At 47.1% G+C, this 16,870-nt stretch overlaps 3 protein-coding genes across 10 annotated transcripts in view; 1 reads left to right on the forward strand and 2 right to left on the reverse strand.

Annotated features, from left to right (window-relative positions):
• LOC106036365 (myosin-IIIb-like) overlaps nt 1–1,351 on the reverse strand; it is a 25,997-nt gene extending 24,646 nt beyond the window's left edge. Inside the window, exons 1-3 of one of the 2 annotated variants that reach the window (XM_048052276.2) lie at nt 1,156–1,348; nt 1,012–1,077; nt 790–920 (exon numbers count right to left, since the gene is read on the reverse strand). In XM_048052276.2, the coding sequence (XP_047908233.2) occupies nt 790–920; nt 1,012–1,077; nt 1,156–1,281 (323 nt within the window). In that variant the 5' untranslated portion in view covers nt 1,282–1,348. Of the gene's footprint in view, nt 1–789; nt 921–1,011; nt 1,078–1,155 lie in introns of both variants that reach the window. The other variant, XM_048052277.2, reaches the window with a different exon arrangement.
• On the forward strand, nt 1,276–15,360 carry ARHGEF39 (Rho guanine nucleotide exchange factor 39). 7 transcript variants are annotated; one of them, XM_048052280.2, is made up of 11 exons: nt 1,276–1,409; nt 3,253–3,417; nt 4,154–4,313; nt 4,933–5,027; nt 5,434–5,554; nt 6,579–6,697; nt 8,309–8,379; nt 8,783–8,911; nt 12,392–12,621; nt 13,402–13,490; nt 13,688–15,360. In XM_048052280.2, exons 2-11 carry the CDS (start codon nt 3,410–3,412, stop codon nt 13,701–13,703), a joined length of 1,038 nt encoding a protein of 345 aa, XP_047908237.2. In that variant the 5' UTR covers nt 1,276–1,409; nt 3,253–3,409; the 3' UTR covers nt 13,704–15,360. The 7 variants fall into 7 exon arrangements, with proteins under 7 accessions (XP_047908237.2, XP_047908238.2, XP_066845211.1 ...); XM_066989109.1 differs by having other exon boundaries at nt 1,392–1,438; XM_013181741.3 differs by lacking the exon at nt 1,276–1,409 and adding an exon at nt 1,962–2,119.
• MRPL17 (mitochondrial ribosomal protein L17) lies at nt 15,349–16,410 on the reverse strand. Its single transcript, XM_048052283.2, has 3 exons — nt 16,187–16,410; nt 16,043–16,111; nt 15,349–15,930 (listed from the first exon to the last, which is right to left on the reverse strand). Exons 1-3 carry the CDS (start codon nt 16,358–16,360, stop codon nt 15,658–15,660), a joined length of 516 nt encoding a protein of 171 aa, XP_047908240.1. The 5' UTR covers nt 16,361–16,410; the 3' UTR covers nt 15,349–15,657.
• Nucleotides 16,411–16,870: the final 460 nt, after the last annotated feature.

Here is a 16,870-nt window from a genome sequence, read left to right on the forward strand (position 1 = left end):
AAACTGTCCTGTACCATCACCAGAACTGAGAGTTGCTGGTGTTTTGAGGCTTTCGCTGCTAGATGATGCTGTTTGATGCTTCCTCTGCATTGATGCTGTCTGCTGCCCTCCAGTTTCAGAAAAAACAACAGTGACATCATGGAGTGAAATGCTCATTATATGGGAACACTGTGGGGTTACAAGAGCTCACTTTTTTTCCTTCTAGTGCATATAACTTCCCACGGCCATATGATTTTCCCTGACCAGATTCTTAAAGGTCTTACAGCTAAGAAGCTGCTCTTCTTTCCTCTGTTCTTTAGTTATTTATGGGAAACACTACTTTGTGAAAACAGGTCTACTCCATGATTTACAACCTTTATTACACAAGTTACACTGCGAGTCGTTTCACCAAAGAAAAGCAACCTGTTAGCGCTGGTTAATCTTTCCAACATGCCCAACAGAACCAACCCCTTCAGACCCGACACATTTAGCTTTGTTACCAGCATCGGCAGCCAAGTTGCTCCACAAAACCTACCTTCGTCTGCCACACATCTTTGATTGCAATCTGTTTTCCTGCCTGGAAAGCATCGAGATGGCGAACAAAGATGTGCTGCTAACGGAGCCAGGTTTTGACTCACCCAAAGCTTTCAAGATGAGCTTAGTACCAAACTCTGACAGGATGACTGCTGCTGGAGACCAGTGGCAGCACCCCAGCCTCCATGACGGCCGTGAGCTGCTCCCTGCTTGTGTCTCCCACCTGCGACGGGCTCCTTCGTGCCCTCGAGGGCCGTGCCGGTGCCCGCGCCTCACCTGATGACGATGCACTGGCTCTGTGGACGGGCTCCCCGGCGGCCCAGCATGGCGTGGTAGGCCCGGTCGGCCACGGCAAAGATGTGTGGAGGCAGCGAGCCCTCATCGTGACACCGGTACTGCTCGGAGACCTGCGGGGGGGGAAAAGGGGCCTTGAGGAGGGAAGGGGCGAAGAGCCAGGCACCCCTGGAAGGGGCTCCCAGTCCGGGACGCTCCACTCACCTCTCTGCCGTAGAGCTGCAGGGGCTGGAAGGGGTTCAGGGCGATGAGGATGTCCCCCACGTCGGTCTGGCGGCGAGAGGGGAGAGCCGTGAGCCCAGCGCCCCGCCGCCCCGGCACCCCACCCCGGGCCCCGGCGGCACTCACGTAGACCTGCTGCCTCAGGAACCGCTCCCGCAGCCCGCGCAGCAGCGACGCCTCGTCCAGCTCCGACAGCGCCGCCAGGTTCCCCGCCGACCCGGCCGGCGGCTCCCGCTCCCCGGGCGACACCATGCCGGCACCCCTCCCGAAGCCGTCCCGGCCCGGCTCGTCCCGCCCCGCCGCCGCCACCGCTCCGCCCCGGGGCCGCCCTGCGAGGCGGGGCCGCCATTTGAACGCGGGGCGGCGGCTGTGGGGCCGCGGTAGGTAACGGGTGGCAGCGCCGCGTGAGGTGAGGGGGGACGGGGGCCGGCATCAGGCGGCCGCGGGGTCTCGCTGAGGGGATGGGGGCGCCGAGGGCCCCCGGGGGTGCTGTGGGGAGAGCCCGAGGGTGTGTGGGGTGAGCCCCCGGGGGTCTGTGGGGCGAGCTGGGGGGACAAAAGTGTCCCCCCCCAGCCAGCCTGAGGGGCTGGGGAGGGCTCTGTCAGCCCTCGGCTGACAGCAGCTCGGCTGTAAGATCGCCCTGCCCTGGTGTCAAAATGGGGGCTTCAGCTCCAAACTGAGAGCAGAAGGAGAGTGGAGATAAGAGTAACCTGTGCTGCCACGCTGGGGGCATGCCCAGGGCTGTTAGTCTGCAGAAAGTGATGAAGGTGCGGGGTGGTGGGGCTGGAGAAGTGCAAGGCTTCTTCAAGAGGGTGCCTTCCCGCAGCCTCTTCCAGTCTTGCGGAGTTGTCCTTCTTGGGGAGCAGAAGGAAGGAGGTGACCACGAGCAGGTCAAAACCTGTGAAAATAGAGAGCTGGAGGAGGGTGAGGAATCCTTGGGTGCCACAAAGGTGTCTGAGGGTGTGGAGCAACGCGCCCTTGGGTGCCCTGAAGGTGTCTGAGATGGACACTGCCCAGTGGTAGTGGGCATGTGGCAGGGCGAAGGCTCGAGCATCTCACCCTGGCGGTGTCCTGGCTGGGCCAGGAAGAGGTTGGTAGCACAGTCCTGCAGCTTCCCACGCCCTTGGAGGGAGGGAGTCCAGATACAAAGGGGCTCTGTAAGAGGTTCCGGAGCGGCCTGAGGAGGGGCTGCATGCAGGCACGAGCTCACCGTGATCTACAGAAGGAGTCTAAATTAAGGGATCCTGTGAGCTGCATGAGGAATGCTCTGCTCTGCAGCTCGTGGGCCTTGCAATTAGTCCTAATTGCAAGATGGTCTGCTAGGACTCCTCAATCTTTTTCAGAGGTTAAAAAACAAAACAGCAACAACAACAAAAAAAAAACCCACAGGTTTCTAGCTGGTGGAGATGCAGCAGTAAGGAAATGGTGCTTGTGGAGCACAAGCACCTGGGAACGTCACTGTCCTTGGAGACAGGATGCAAGGACCTTGTGGCCCATGCATCTGACCCACTAGGCTGCTAACACTTCAGAGAAATATAGAGTGGCTAGTGTGAGATAACAAAGAGAGATTTGTTTTGAGGATGTTATAAATAGTAAAGTTAGAAACGTCACTGATTGTTAGCAGAGCATCATGAAGTAGTTAATTCTATAAAAAAGCTATTCAATAGTTTCTATTCTGAGTTTGAGAAGAAAGAAGCAAGCTGATGTGCTTAGATTACTTGTATGTGAAGTATTTTCTAGTCTACGCGGAGGTTCCAGACAACTCTCACCCAATAGACTTGAAAGAGTCGGAATTTAATATATTAAAGTTGAGAGATGGTCAAGCGTGGTGTGGATTTGTTTCTTTTTTGTTTCTTTTTTTTAAGGAAGTGGGCTGCAAAAGGTAAACACTTCACAGTCGGGACTGCAATTTACACTAGCTAAAAATACTCTTTGAATGGTAGCATCTTAGCCTGTTTTTTTTGTGAGTACTTTGCAGCGGCCTGCTAATGCTAAGCTGTAGCTTAGTGCTATCTCTCCGGCTACTAGCAGTGTCTGGTCTTGACAAAGACCTGGCCACAGATAGGCTTGTGGTTGTTTTCTGAACAAATGTGAGAATAAACCTCTGGAGAAATTCTTGCTACTATAAAATATTGCATGTCCCTCAGCTATCTGGACTTTTGCGAACACATTAAATGAGACTCCATACCGTTTTTGTGCAAAACTTTTGTTTTATTGATTCAGGTATCTGAAGTGTCACTGGAAGACTGTATTTGACAGATTCACTTCTCACAGACAACTTACCTTTCTGTGCTAGTGCAGCTTGAATGTGTGTGAGCCTGAACTCTTGTGAAGGTAGCTGAATACAGGGAGGCAAACTTCCTCAGAAACCACAGACTTCATGCTGTGGTAAGTGTGCAACAGGCTGCTCTGCCTTTTCATCAAAAGAAAGAGGAAGATTTAAGCAATGCTCTGGTAGTGCATGCTTCTTTCTCTGAGAGAGGGTGATAAAAGAAGCTGTTTCTCTGTTTAATGTAGCTGCGATACTCTTGCAGAAGAGAAGAGCAGCAGCGAAGCCAGTTGTGGATGGTGTGATTCACAGCAGATGCTAATCTCTGAAACCACAAACTGCTGTTGGAAAATAACAATGCAAGCCACTCACTTTTTGGGGGATCCTCCAGGGGAAAATGAACAAGAGTGTGCTTTCACTCTACACTCCCCCCTTTCTGTGCTTTCCCTCCATTTCTCCTCCTCCCCCAACAAACATTTTAGGGCTGTTTTCTGCTCCTATGCACAGTACATCTTCCACCCACCAACTTCCGTGGGTTTATTGAGAATTTCACATGAAGAGTTGGATGAAGCACAGGAAGCAGTGGCTTGTGGGTGAGGAAAGCGGGTGGAATTGTACTACTTATCTTGCTTTTGCAGTCTGGTCTGACTGTCACTGTTCCTCTGGTTGATGGGGGCTGCTGTAGCACAAATAGAAATGTACAAGGAAACTGTTAATGGCTGTTACTGGTAACTGGCTTCCCTCCTTCCACAGTAAAGCACAGAGCTCAGAATCCTACCCTATGGCCTAGGTTGCATGTTTGTTGTGTGTCCATCTCTCTTGGCTCTCAGGAGTGGTTATCTTTCTGTTTATCAGCTCTGAGACTACCATGAGTGGCTCACCCCTGCTACTTATGGCTGGAGCAAACACTGTGGAAGAGCAGAGGGCTCGCTGGGAGAGAAAACGCAGCCGGACAGCCAAGGAGCTGCTGGAAACTGAGCACAAATACCTTGAGCAGCTGGATTTGGTGGTCACAGTGAGTATCTGGGCCTTTCTGATATGTGGGTACCTTCAGACAGCACATACGTATTTCTGGTGTCATAGGGAAGGGTCACAGAGCAGGACTTTGATGCATCTCTACAGCAAGGGACAAGTCCCAGCTCTTCACATTTTCACATTGCTGAGGCTGAAAGGTGGTGTTTGTTTTTTTTTTTCCCTCTGTCTTTTACTTCCTCTGCAACATCAGATAGCTTGTGTTTTCCATCCCCTTGGCTTTGGTCCTTACCCAGTCACACGTTTTTAAGTTTTGATTGTACAGGGGACTTGGCTTAAGATGCCTGCGATGTATGAAACATAGGAGCACAGCGGAGACAAAGATAGATTACAAACCAGGTGGTTAAAAACAGCTGCATCTAGGAATACTGAAATAGACTCAGTCAATGTAGTGCTGCTCCATGTGTTTACAGTTATGGTCAAAGTTAACAAGATGGCTTACATCTGGTGATAGGAATTTTAGGTGGGTGCCCATGATACCTGATATCCTTTGGAGCTCGAGAGGCTAGGCTGCAACTTCTTTCTTCCGCAGTGTGCTAAGAATGACCTTTGAGTGACCTGTGAATCTTAGCTGTTTGAAATTCTCTCTCTTTCCTTCGTAGTTCTTTGTGACAATTTTAAAGGCCAAAGGGACGCTTAAAACTGCTGTAATTGAAACCATATTTGGACCCCTGGAATCCATATATTCGGCCAGCCAGTAAGTGAACAGTCTGATGCAATTACTCTTGTAATGATATGGAGAGAATGAGAAAGTAAGACTTCAGGGAATAAAGCTAGCATCTTGTGAGACAGGCATTCGCTTCTAACACTGCAAGCCTTGCTGGCACTTGCAGAAATACACAGGAAACTGCTGATCTGTATCCACTTATCTGGATACCCCACTGTTCTCTGGGTAGTGGTTTAAATGCAGTAAGACTGCTGTATGGTATTTTTACAGGTTGTTTTCTGTAGCTCACTCTGGCCACTAAGCAGATATTCTGAACAAACTGGATGTGAGGTGGAGACTGACAAATGAAGGCCAGCATAGGAGTGGACCAAAGGGAGCTGGGAAAATTGTATCAATAATGTACCCATGCCTACCTATCTTTCTTCCTTGTGCACAGAGTTCTGTCGCTTCACCTGGAGAGAGGAAATTTAGGGCTGGGATTGGAAAATTTTTGTCAGAAATTGGAGCTTTATGGCCACTATGCTGAGAACTTGGAACAGGCAAATAAAACCTTGAAGGTAAATATCTCCTTTACTCTTCCTGATTTCTCTTCCATTTCTCAATTCTTTGAAACAACTACATCCTTCCCTTTTACTTAATTATGTGTCCGGAGTGGTCAGTTGTCTTTCTTTTTCCGGGCTGCTGCTGTTCTCTCAGTCTTTTAGCCATAATAGAGTAGTGAGAACCTCTCTCTTTATATAGAGCTTCAAATTTTTGGAGCATGTTTCGTGTGTGAGTGTGCGTTTACACACACTAAGCAGAGCTTTCTCAAAGAGTTCTGTTTAAATTCCCACTCTTCCCTGGCTGGCAAGCCTGGAGAGTTTGCAGTGGTAACACTATGGGACAGTGGTCTCGTTCTGGAGAGTTATCAGGTCTCCCAGTCTTTCCCACTACCACCAAGTGTATCATAATGGTGGGATTTCCTTTTTTCTTCCCATTTTTTTTTCTACAGCAGATGAAATTGTTTTCCCTCCCACTTACCTTTCCACATATAGTCTATCTCCCAAGAAATTTCAGAAAGATGTATCTTTATTTCAAAGTCCTGAAAGCTGTATCTGGAGTTTAAACCACCTGACTTGAGGTTCTTGTCAGTGCATGTTTCCAGCTGCAGGGTGTACTAGGATATTTCTGTTCTGTTCTGCTTGTAAGCATACATACTCACGTCCCAAGATAAAAGAAGCCATTTTGGATACTTGTCTTTAAGTGATAAGAGTGTGGGACTGTAGTGCTTTGTCTTGAAATGAATGGCAAAAAGCCACAAGTGGGCTTGTTTTTCTCCTGAGTAAACCTTTCTTGTTCTTTCTTTCCATATGCTGAGTATACTAGTTTTATACTTCTGTGCATATATGAAGAGGGTATATAATTTAAATTACCCATTGGGAAATGGTTGTTAGAAAAAAGGAAATGGCTTGTCCATGGCCACAAAACCTTGTTGATGCTTGTGCTTAGTACTGAGGTTCTGTTTTCTAAGCTCTAGTGCAAACTAGAATGCGTGTTTATTCCTGTACTCTCAAAGCAATATACCTTTTCTGCTGCACACAGGAGCAGTTGAGGAGAAATAAGTCATTTCGACGCTTTAAGAAGCTCCAAGAGACTCGACCTCAGTTTCAAGGAAAGAAGCTAGAGGATTTGCTTCCTTTGCCTCTGCAGAGGTTGCACCAGTAAGCAAGTAATTCAAGGTGTTAGTATGAGAAGGGAAAAAGGCAGATAATAGTATGTTGTTAATAGCATATATCTCCAAATTGGAGCATATAGATTGCAGCTAAACAGTCCTGAAGATGTGCTTGTAAAGTGGAATCAGTGTATGTGGATGGAAAATGATGCGGAGAGGTAGCTGTGTTTAGCTCTGGCTCTTAAGCTCATAAGATCTTCAACTAGTTCTCAGGTAGAATTCGAGTGAAGGCTGTCTGGCATCTCAATAAGTGACTGAAGTTGGGACCTAAACAAAAGCAGGTTGTCTGAAGCGCTGCAGAAGTGCTGCTTTCAGCTAGAGAAGGTCTTGCTTTGCTTTTGTGCACATTGCTGATGTGGAGCATTGTGACTCTTCTTGTGGATGGTTGATTTTAGAGAGAGATAAGATTAATGAAGTCAGGGGAACTTACCCCCATGTATGGTTATCGGGTCTGACTGCATGCTTTCCTCATATTTGGTGCATGTCACAGCTGTCTGAGCCTGGACAGATCCAGTCTGGATTGCTGCATTCTGCTTGAAGCGTCCTTTGAAGAGGCAGGCTGACTGCATGAGGAGAGTGCTGCATGCACTCAGTGGTTACCTTTTTTGGGGAGGGTATGGGGGTAATACAGAGCCTGGGTAGTTTGCTGGGAACCCGGATGCTGCTGCTTTAAGTCAAGTAACTGCTCTCTAATCATGGCCTTATTCGTGCTAAAGCACCATTAAGAGATTGGGAGCCTTGCTTCTTTGAAAATAACTGGGGATGAGCATAGTGCAGTTTTTCAGATAGCTTTATTCAATGTTTTTAATCAGCTTGGCAGATACAAATGTAAGCTCTCTTTATTACTGTAATTCTTTGGATCATTCCTTTGAATACATAAAACAGCAGTATATTTGTTGCCATCCAACAGTTTGGAAAAATGGTGGCTTTTTAACAGAAGGTTTAATTTTTTTCATTAATTAGCTCTTTCATATTCAAGTTTCATCAGAACTCTGTTACGTATACTGTGGGTCATAAGACTTCTGCCATTTTATGCATCTGTTCCATGTGGTATTTCTTCTGTCATTTCAGACTGAAAATAGTTTTGCTTTATTGGTAGAAAGCATTTGCAGAGATCTGATCCTTTCTGGTAACGACTGGAGAGGAAAAAATAAAAAAGGCGTCTCCCGGTAGTTATTGAAATGCCTTTATTTTCTTGTGTGGGCAGAGAACATATGGTATGAATGCTTCCATTCAGACAAAAAAAAAAAAAAACACCACACAATAGTTCAAAGAGTTCAATTTGTCTTTTATTGAAGACATTATGTGAATGTTGAAGTCTTCTAGAGTCTCATGAACTTAAGGAATATGTGAGGTTGTTCTTACCAGCTCCCCAGGAAATGCCAAAGGCTTGCAAATGTATAAAATATGTGGTATAATATAATTGACAAATCTGAAGATAAAATGAATGTGATCAAAGAAATGTTAGCAAAAGCTGCTTGGTTACACTTAAAGGTGTGTACTGCATTTCCTGATGGAGTATTTGTCATTTTGTCACTAATAGGAGATGCTGCTGTTCCTGGTGTGTCTTTGTGGAATGAAACTGCTCTTTCTCTCTCAGGTACAAGCATTTCCTCAGAGACCTGCTGGAGAACACCAGCCCAGACAGTGCTGAGTACCAGAAACTTGCAAGTATGATTTTGTCTGTAAATGCTACTGCTTTAATTTCTCCAGTGAATGCTGGCATTTTGATCAGTGTTAGCTTCCTTGCTGGCACTTCAATTTGCATATTTTTTCTGTTTCTACAGGAGGAAAAATCTTTATCTATCGGGGTTTCTAGTGCATTACTATTTTCCTTCACCATCTTGCTCAAAAGATACCCCTGAGAACACAGAGGGAATAGCAATGTAGAGTGACTGATTCGGAAACTTATTGGATTGGTCATCTATTGCAATCTCTTGCTGAAATTAATGAATAAACTTGTTAATTGATACTTGTTCTAAAAGATTTGCTTCCTATTTTCATCTTATCTTTTCACAGCGAGTTAGATGAGCAGTAGTGCATGCCCATTTGTGATAACCTGCTGTTGTTTCAGAGACTGTGAAATCTGCTTCTGAGGTGTCTCAATGGGTCCAGGACATTGTTCGTAAGAGAGAGAACTCACTGCAGCTACTTCGTGTTCAGAAGCTCCTCAAAGGACAGAAGACCCAGGTGTTGACTCCAGGTGGGTCTTATAGACATCTCTGCTTTTCTTCTGCTCAGCTAAGTTAACTGGAGATAGGCTTGCCTTCATCTCAGCTGAAATAACTGGAGATAGGCTTGCCTTCATCTGGAGGTAGGCTTGCCTTCATCTCAGTTCCTGAGGAATATGTTGTTTTTGGTTTTGTTTTAATTTTGAGTTGCGAATTCCCTAGACTTCTGCTCACACCCTATACATGAAAGGAAACATCTCTTACCAAAAGGGTTAAGCCGTGGCAGAAATCAGAGTATTTGTGCTGATAGTTGAGATATATAAAGTCACAGTCATTGGCATGTCAGTTCATCTGATTGGATAATGAGGTTTCTTTAGGATCTCCTATTTGACTGGGTACTCGCCAAGCCCAGAGCATCCTCAACCTCGTGAAGTTTAACAAGGTCAAGTGCAAGGTCCCACACTTGGGTCGGGGCAATCCCAAGCACAAACACAGGCTGGTAGGAGAATGCATTGAGAACAGCTCCAAGGAAAAGGACTTGGGTGTGTTGGTTGTTGAGAAGCTGGACATAAGCTGTCAATGTGCACTTGCAGCCCAGCAAGCCAACCGTGTCCTGGGCTGCACCAAAAGCAGCATGGGTAGCAGGGTGAGGGAGGGGATTGTCCCCCTCTGCTCTGCTCTTGTGGGACCCCACCTGGAGCCCTGCACCCGGCTCTGGGGCCCCAGCACAAGAAGGACACGGAGCTGTTGGAGCAGATCCAGAGGCCACGATGATGCTCAGAGGGCTGGAGCATCCCCCTCTGCTGTGGGGATGGGCTGAGGGGGCTGGGGGTGTTCAGCCTGGAGGAGAGAAGGCTCCGGGGAAACCTTACAGCGGCCTGCCAGTGCCTAAAGGGGGGTGCAGGACAGCTGGGGGGGGACTCTTTGTCAGGGGGTTGGGTGATAGGACAAGGGGGAATGGCTTTAAACTAAAAGACGGTAGGTCTAGATTAGATGTTAGGAGGAAATTCTTTACTCAGAGGGCAGTGAGACACTGGCACAGGTTGCCCGGAGAAGCTGTGGCTGCCCCATCCCTGGCAGTGCTCGAGGCCAGGCTGGGTGGGGCTTTGGGCAACCTGGGCTGGTGGGAGGTGCTCCAAGCTACATACGAACATTATGAGAAATACGTCTGGTCTGGACAATTATGAAATGGCCACTTTAGGCTTCACCCATGCCTGCACACCCTCAATAAACACAGCTGTTGCAGAGGTCATCTAGAAACAATGCGGCAATTGGAGCACTGAAGTCATGGTGTGTAAAGGTTTCTAAGATGCACCTCCAGGTATCTGTGAATTTGGTTGTACTTTTTACTTTCTACATGTGGATTTTGGGGTGAAAGTAGAAAAAAAGGCTATCACAGATTATCATTCTTCAAGATGTTAAGTCAATACACAAATTGATTTACAATTCTGTTTCTAGTTCTGCTTAGAATCCTTTTGGTGATGCTAGCTGAAAGAGAGCTAACACAGGTGTGCTCTGCTTATACTAAGCATCGTGCGTGTGTGGGGGTGCCTGGACACATCCGGATAGTACATAAGTAAAAACGTAAATCAATTATCTTGGGTAACAGAATTAATAAGATAAGCCCAAGGGAAAAACAAATGCAAAAAACAGTATAGCTAGACCAGAAATGGACATTGCTAGAAAGCTTAAGATCTACTTTTTTTGTCTCCATGTATTCTGAGAGATGTACTAAAACTAATACTAAGGGTCTATAGACAACTTACCATTATCTAGGACAGAGAACTGTGATTGTTATGTTTTCCATTAGCTGGAGTAAAATAGGTGCGTTTGGGAATGGGGGAGGAGAGGAGTTGTCAGAGGCAACTGGGTATTGCTAGTTTTGAGCCAGCTCAACAACTTCCCTTTTGCAGAAACAAACTAGCTTTCACAGAACTTTGAAGATTGCATCCTATTACTAGGAGGGAAGAGATGAAAAATCAAAATGCTTGTTTGGAGTTTTGGAGTCAGGTATCACTGAGGTCTGATGCTCCCAATGTAAGGAGACCCTGCTCTTCTTGCTGCCTTCCATACGTAGGGCAAAAACTATCTTAACTAGAATCACCTTTTAACATAGCACACTGTTCTGCCATCCCTAGCTTCCCTAGGGATGCTTCCATGCCCTTCTTTCACAAGAATTTTCTAAACTATGTGTCCCAGGGAATCCTGAAAGTGGATCCATATCCCAAGACTTCCAGGACAGTCCAGCTCAATCTGTATCCAGCTCAATCTGTATGGTAGCAAATTTGATCACAGTTTACTTAGTCTGAAGGAAACAGTTCCCAGTCCCACACTGCTTACTCCTTCCTTTCATTTGTTTTTTAAATTTGGACTGATCCCTTCACCTCACTTTCCTCTCCCTCAGTTTCTTTTTCAGGTAAGAGACATAGTTCCTGCGGAGTAAGCGAAGCAGCAATTCACTTGCCTCTACATTTTGTAACTGTAGCATACTCAGATATGACAATCCATACTTAAAATTGTGCAGTTCTGTGAAATGTACTTACTAGCTCAGCTAGATGCTATGACACAAAAAAATGGCTGAAGTTTTCTGGGAAGTGTTTCCCAGACCAGGTGATACCATATTCTGGCTTTGAATTTTTATAAGTTATCTTCTTACTAGCAGGTGTCTTTGTGATTCCCGTGAATGGATGGGCATTTGTACAATAATCCTTGGGGTTGGAGGCATTGCTTTAATTACTCCATTTTGTGTAGATGCCATTTTCTTTTATTACCACCTACATCTAGGTTTTTCATTATTTTTTTAAGCATTTTCCTGCTGATTTCTCTACCTTTTAATTCATTGCAGGTCATTTCATGGGTAGGTGATACTGGACCCTATTCTGTAAGAGAAGGTTAATAAGGTTGCCTATTCAAGCCTTTCATTTAATAACATTTTGTCTCTGCTTTGCTGTATATCGTTACAGCAATCTCCATTCTGTAATTTGTTTACTACAGAACTGTATATAGTTAGATGATCTTTGATATGATTTTTTTTTAATTAGCATGCGCAAGCAAACAAAACTGGGGAAGAATAATAAATGTTCAAAGTTTAGGTTAACTTCTGTTTTGCTGTTAATGACAAGCAATTGGGTGACACCATTTAAGGCTGTTCATGGCATGTTTTCCAACAGTTTATGTTAACTTAAAGGTATGCATACCATTTTGAAAACATGAGTGTTTTTTTTGTTTCTCTTTGAACAGATCTGCGTATAATAGTATCCTCTTAATTGACATACTAGCTTTATAAGAACTCGAGTCTGTTCCTCGTATATTAAAAGTTTTGGGTGATCTCTGCTTGTCGTGGGTGCTGATGAGCAGGTTCCAGTTGACGCTTAGCGCCTTCTGGTGGCTGGAATGGATATAGAGCCTGGTAGCCTCAGGGTAACTCATTGTATTCTTTTTTTGTAGTATTACATCCTTTTTTTGTGCCAATGATTGTCTGACAACTGTCTTTATTTTCCTTCCATGCTTAGGGCGCTGGTATATCCGAGAAGGCTGGCTTTTGGTGGTGCCTTCCAAGGGAGAAGAACTGAAGCGCAGGATGTTCTTCCTTTTTTCTGATATCTTTGTTGCAACAAAACCCTGCCACCCACTCCACCTTCTAAACTCGAACAAATTTGCATGCACGGCTGTCTACCCACTTCACCAGTGCATGGTGGATAAAGTGTTTGGCCACACACAGAGCCAGGGAGGGCTCCTCAGTGTAAGTATTCCTGGCAGCAGCATCAGGGGGTCAGACTTGCAAAGCAAGTCTCTAGCTGTCTCAGCAGCAGCAGGACTGAGACGACAAGTGGTGACAATGGTAAATGAAAGAGCTAGTCCGAGTTAGGGCAACTCTTCTCTTTTTTGGGTGATGTAGGCTGTCCTTTTCCCTTCGGTGTGGGCCTTCTGAGCACTGTGTATGGGCTGCTGCTTGTTCCACATGGGTCGTGTGAGGAGGGTGTGATCAGAACATGTTTTGGGGATAGCCCTACAGACACATGATGAGCAATACACAGCATTAGTGATTGTGGAATGAGCTTACAGGAAATCCCGAAGAGCAGAGAAAACAGAGGTGGTGGTATTATCATAATGGACATTGCTCGTGCATCCGACTCCTTGGGGGCTGCAGGGTCTCTGAGACTAACGCCATCGGTGGGGATTTCAAGTTCAGGTCTTTCCAGGTTGCAGCACGTGGGGGGCTGTGTTGGCTCATTCCTTGCAAGCCATGGAAAAGAACTCGGTTAAACTGTGAATTTGCATTGGTGGTAGTGGAAGGACCTCTAGAGGCAGCTTGGAATAAGCGTATGCGGAGTGGCATTGCTGACTTCCAAACACCTCATTAAGTCAAAGCACGCTGACATTTGTAGCTGGACATCTGGCACTTGCTCTGTACCATCTGGACCCTGGCTTCCTCCAGTATCAATGCTAAACTTCCCTAACTACTGACAAAAAATGGCAGAAATCAGCATCCAGGCACAAGTCAATTCTGTTTGTCTTTCAGCTTTCCTTCCCACACAAGACACTGTTGTTGATGTCCGGCGACCAGCAAGATATTAATGACTGGTATCAGAGTCTCAAAGCTGCAGTCAGGTAGGCCTTTATCTTCCAGAGGTGGAGAGGAAGTGGGGGTAGAACAGTCATATGGACAATCATATGGACACGGGTATTTTCATCAGTTCTGTGGTTATAAGGCTGATAGAGGAGACCTGGCTGACAGCCAGGAGGCAAGGGAATAATAACGGACCTCATATATTAACAGTGTACTTTCCCTTCATTTTTCTCAACAGGCGTCTGAAAGCCTGACCCATCTGAGAACAAACTGGCAGGACAACCATCCCTCTTGATAGAAAGCTACATAATTTTAGGACATGGTCAAGGACATAATAGTAGGAGAGTTGCATTTAGAGGGACTACACACCAAGCCTGTGAAATTATGCTTTGTCAGCTGATATGGCAAAAAAACGTGTATATACATTCAGAATTTGTGTATTAAGAATCTGTATTAAGCCTTTCCCCCAATTTAGCTTAGAAGCTTCTAGCTTTCCTGTACTTTTTCTCCTGATGTTTAACTTAAGGACAACTAGAAAAAAACCTTGATTTGCCTTCCCTCATTAAATGTTTTTTTTATCTACCTGTCTTTCTAAATCAGCATTTTCACACTTGTATGTTTACCTTCTCTTACTTCTGGCTCATAAGTCCTTTGATCAGAAAGGGTGTTTTGGCTAACAATAACACAGGCATAACACAGTACTTCTCCTAGTGCTACAGGGCCACAGAATCTTCCTCCCCTGACATATTTTTAATCATACCCTTCAGTTTTCAACCAAAATAGTTTGAAAGTTATTGCCCTTCTTTCTCTAAGAAAGTGACAGGTGAGCAGATCAAGGGAAAACAGTTCAGTGCTTAAAATCCTACTTCTGTTTCTCATCAATCCTATGCAAAAGTTAATCTACTGAACTAACTGAAATGAAGTAATAGGTAACATAGTCTGATGCTTACCAACCAGGGTTCACATTTCTAATCTGAATCCAAAGAGACTACACAGGTGAAACGCTATCCTTTGCCTTCAAAGTATGCAGTACCTTTATCACACCAAAACTGCATTGAAATGCCCAGGCAGCACCTCTGCTCCTAAAGCACTCTGGAAATTTGCACAGGGCTACAGTTATCATTTTGGGGCATCAGATTGCAGGTAATGCACTCAAGTTCTTTACTAAGAGGAAAGACCACCTGACAGCAGCACTAGGCTATTATTCTCAAGAATTAAGTATTGAAGCCTCAACATGGACTTCTAATAATGTAGAAGTTATGCAGCAACAGCAGTTGGTTCATATTGTCCATTAAGGATAAAGTACCTGTTTGAACAAGACCGTAGGTCATCAACTGCGAGCAGTGCAATTGCACTCCTTACAGTTGATGACCTGTCTTGTTCAGTCTCTGGAAAAATGTATTTTTTTTTTACACTCATAAGCTGCAGCTACAACTGTCAAGTACGAATCAAAGGTAAAGCCAGCACTTTAAGTTTCATATCTGCATTTGCATTATTCTCTGAAGAAGTTCTGCCACTATCTCTTTTTTGCTCTAAGAGAACAATACAGAGATTTCTTGCAACTCTGTAGCTGAGGTGTCTTACCAAGCTCAAGAGTATCAACTTATTCCTGTCCATGTTGCCAGCCTTATAACCCAAGTCTCATTGGTACTGCTGCTTTTAAAACTTGTTTCAGTGGTACCATCCTAATTTGTGTTCAGCTCTGCTGCAACAGTACAACCAGGCTGATTTTTCACTGTATTTGCAGCCCTGAAGGCCTGCACACTGGCTTCTAGAGAACTTCAGTTCTATCACAGCGGAGACACTATCCCAGTGTGTAGGACCAGAAGATGTAATAAACTCAGTTTTGGGGGAAGATTAATGCATGTGCAGAGGAATATAATTCAAATAAAAGCAAACTCACTTTCTAAATAGTTTATTTACACAGTGAATATCAATCATTAGGGCTCCCAGCTTGATTTCCTTCTCTTGCTGAGTATGCAAGCACAGGAAGGGGCAAGTAAACCTCAAGCTTGTGCTGCTGTTGTGACAATTTAAGGCTAGGAATAAGCCCTGCGACCTCTTGGGACATCTTTTGATCCCGTGCTTCAGAAGAGCACTGAGGCATCTCCTCCCAGAGGGCAAACCCACTGCACAGTGCGCGGGCAGCTTATGGCAAACCCCATCCCCGTAAATCTGTGGGATGCCCCTTGGGGCACAGGGGGCTGCCTACAGCGGCGTGCCCTCGGGCAGCCGCGGGGCTGCCTCCCGCCGGCTGTCCTCCCTGTACCCCTTCAGCAGCTGGTTGAGCAGCGTCTTCTCGCTGTCGCGGCGCGGGCGGATGAGCGGCGGGTAGGGGTTCCCCTTCAGCTCGATGACTGCCATCTTGGCGCGGTCCGTGCCGTCCCGGCTGGGGATCTGCAGCAGGCGGGTGTAGCTGCCGGGGTGAGGCTGGAAGCGGGGCGCCAGCACCTTGAACAGCTTGTGGATGAGGTCCTTCTCCTGCGGGGAGGCACGTTCAGCTCTGGGACTGGGGGGGGACACAGAAGGGACCGGGGGGGACACGAAGAGGATGAGGGGAACGGGGGGGAAGGGGATGAAGGGGGGTGCCTACCGTCAGCCAGAAATTCGCCATGCGCATGGCTCGCTCGTCAGTGTCCCCCCGCTTGGCGTAGTCGATGAGCTGAGGGGAAGCAGCGCCCGTTATCGCCCGGTAACGCCCGGTGTGTGCCCCCCCAGCCCCGTCCCGCCCCCTCACCCGCTCGGCGTAGCCCCGCATCTCGTCGGCGCGCGCCCAGGGCGCCTCGAGCCGCTCGTGCCGCACCAGCGCCGTCACCAGGTTGCGCAGCAGGTCGACGCGGGACCGGGGGCCCGACCCCAGGCGCCGGTACAGGCGCCCGTGAGAGATCGCCGCCGCCACCGACAGCCGCATCCCGCCCGCCTCGCCGTCGCGCCCCTGTGACGGTTTAGCGGTGCGCGCCTAAAGCGGTAATGGCGTCCCTATGGGGGCGGTGGGGAAGGCCGCGCGAGGCATGCCGGGAGTTGTAGTTCCGCGCCGCCCCCCGCCGCCATTTTCCGTCGCCGCCTGTGAGGCAACGGAGGCGCCGCCTCCCGTCCCAGCCCGCGGGGGTGGGCTCTGCGGGGAGGAAGGGGAGCGGCCGCGTTGCCTGCTCCGCTTGGCGGCGCCCGCGGCCCTCACAGGACCGAGCTGGGAGGCAGAGGCCGTGCACAGCCCTCACGTTTATCCCGCTTTTTCCCCATTTCCACACACACAAACCCACCCTATCCTGCAGTACCTCGTGCCCCCTTATCCCTGCTCGTGGCCGGCTCTACAGGCCAGCTCCAAAACAGATCCTAAACTGCAGCTTCATAATTCCTCCCACTCATTTCTTCCACCCAACGTTTTCGTCCGCAAGCGAAAGGATGTGTAACAAAAGCAACT

The sequence above is a fragment of the Anser cygnoides genome, chromosome Z, assembly GCF_040182565.1.
Source record: "Anser cygnoides isolate HZ-2024a breed goose chromosome Z, Taihu_goose_T2T_genome, whole genome shotgun sequence".
Lineage (NCBI taxonomy): Eukaryota > Metazoa > Chordata > Aves > Anseriformes > Anatidae > Anser > Anser cygnoides.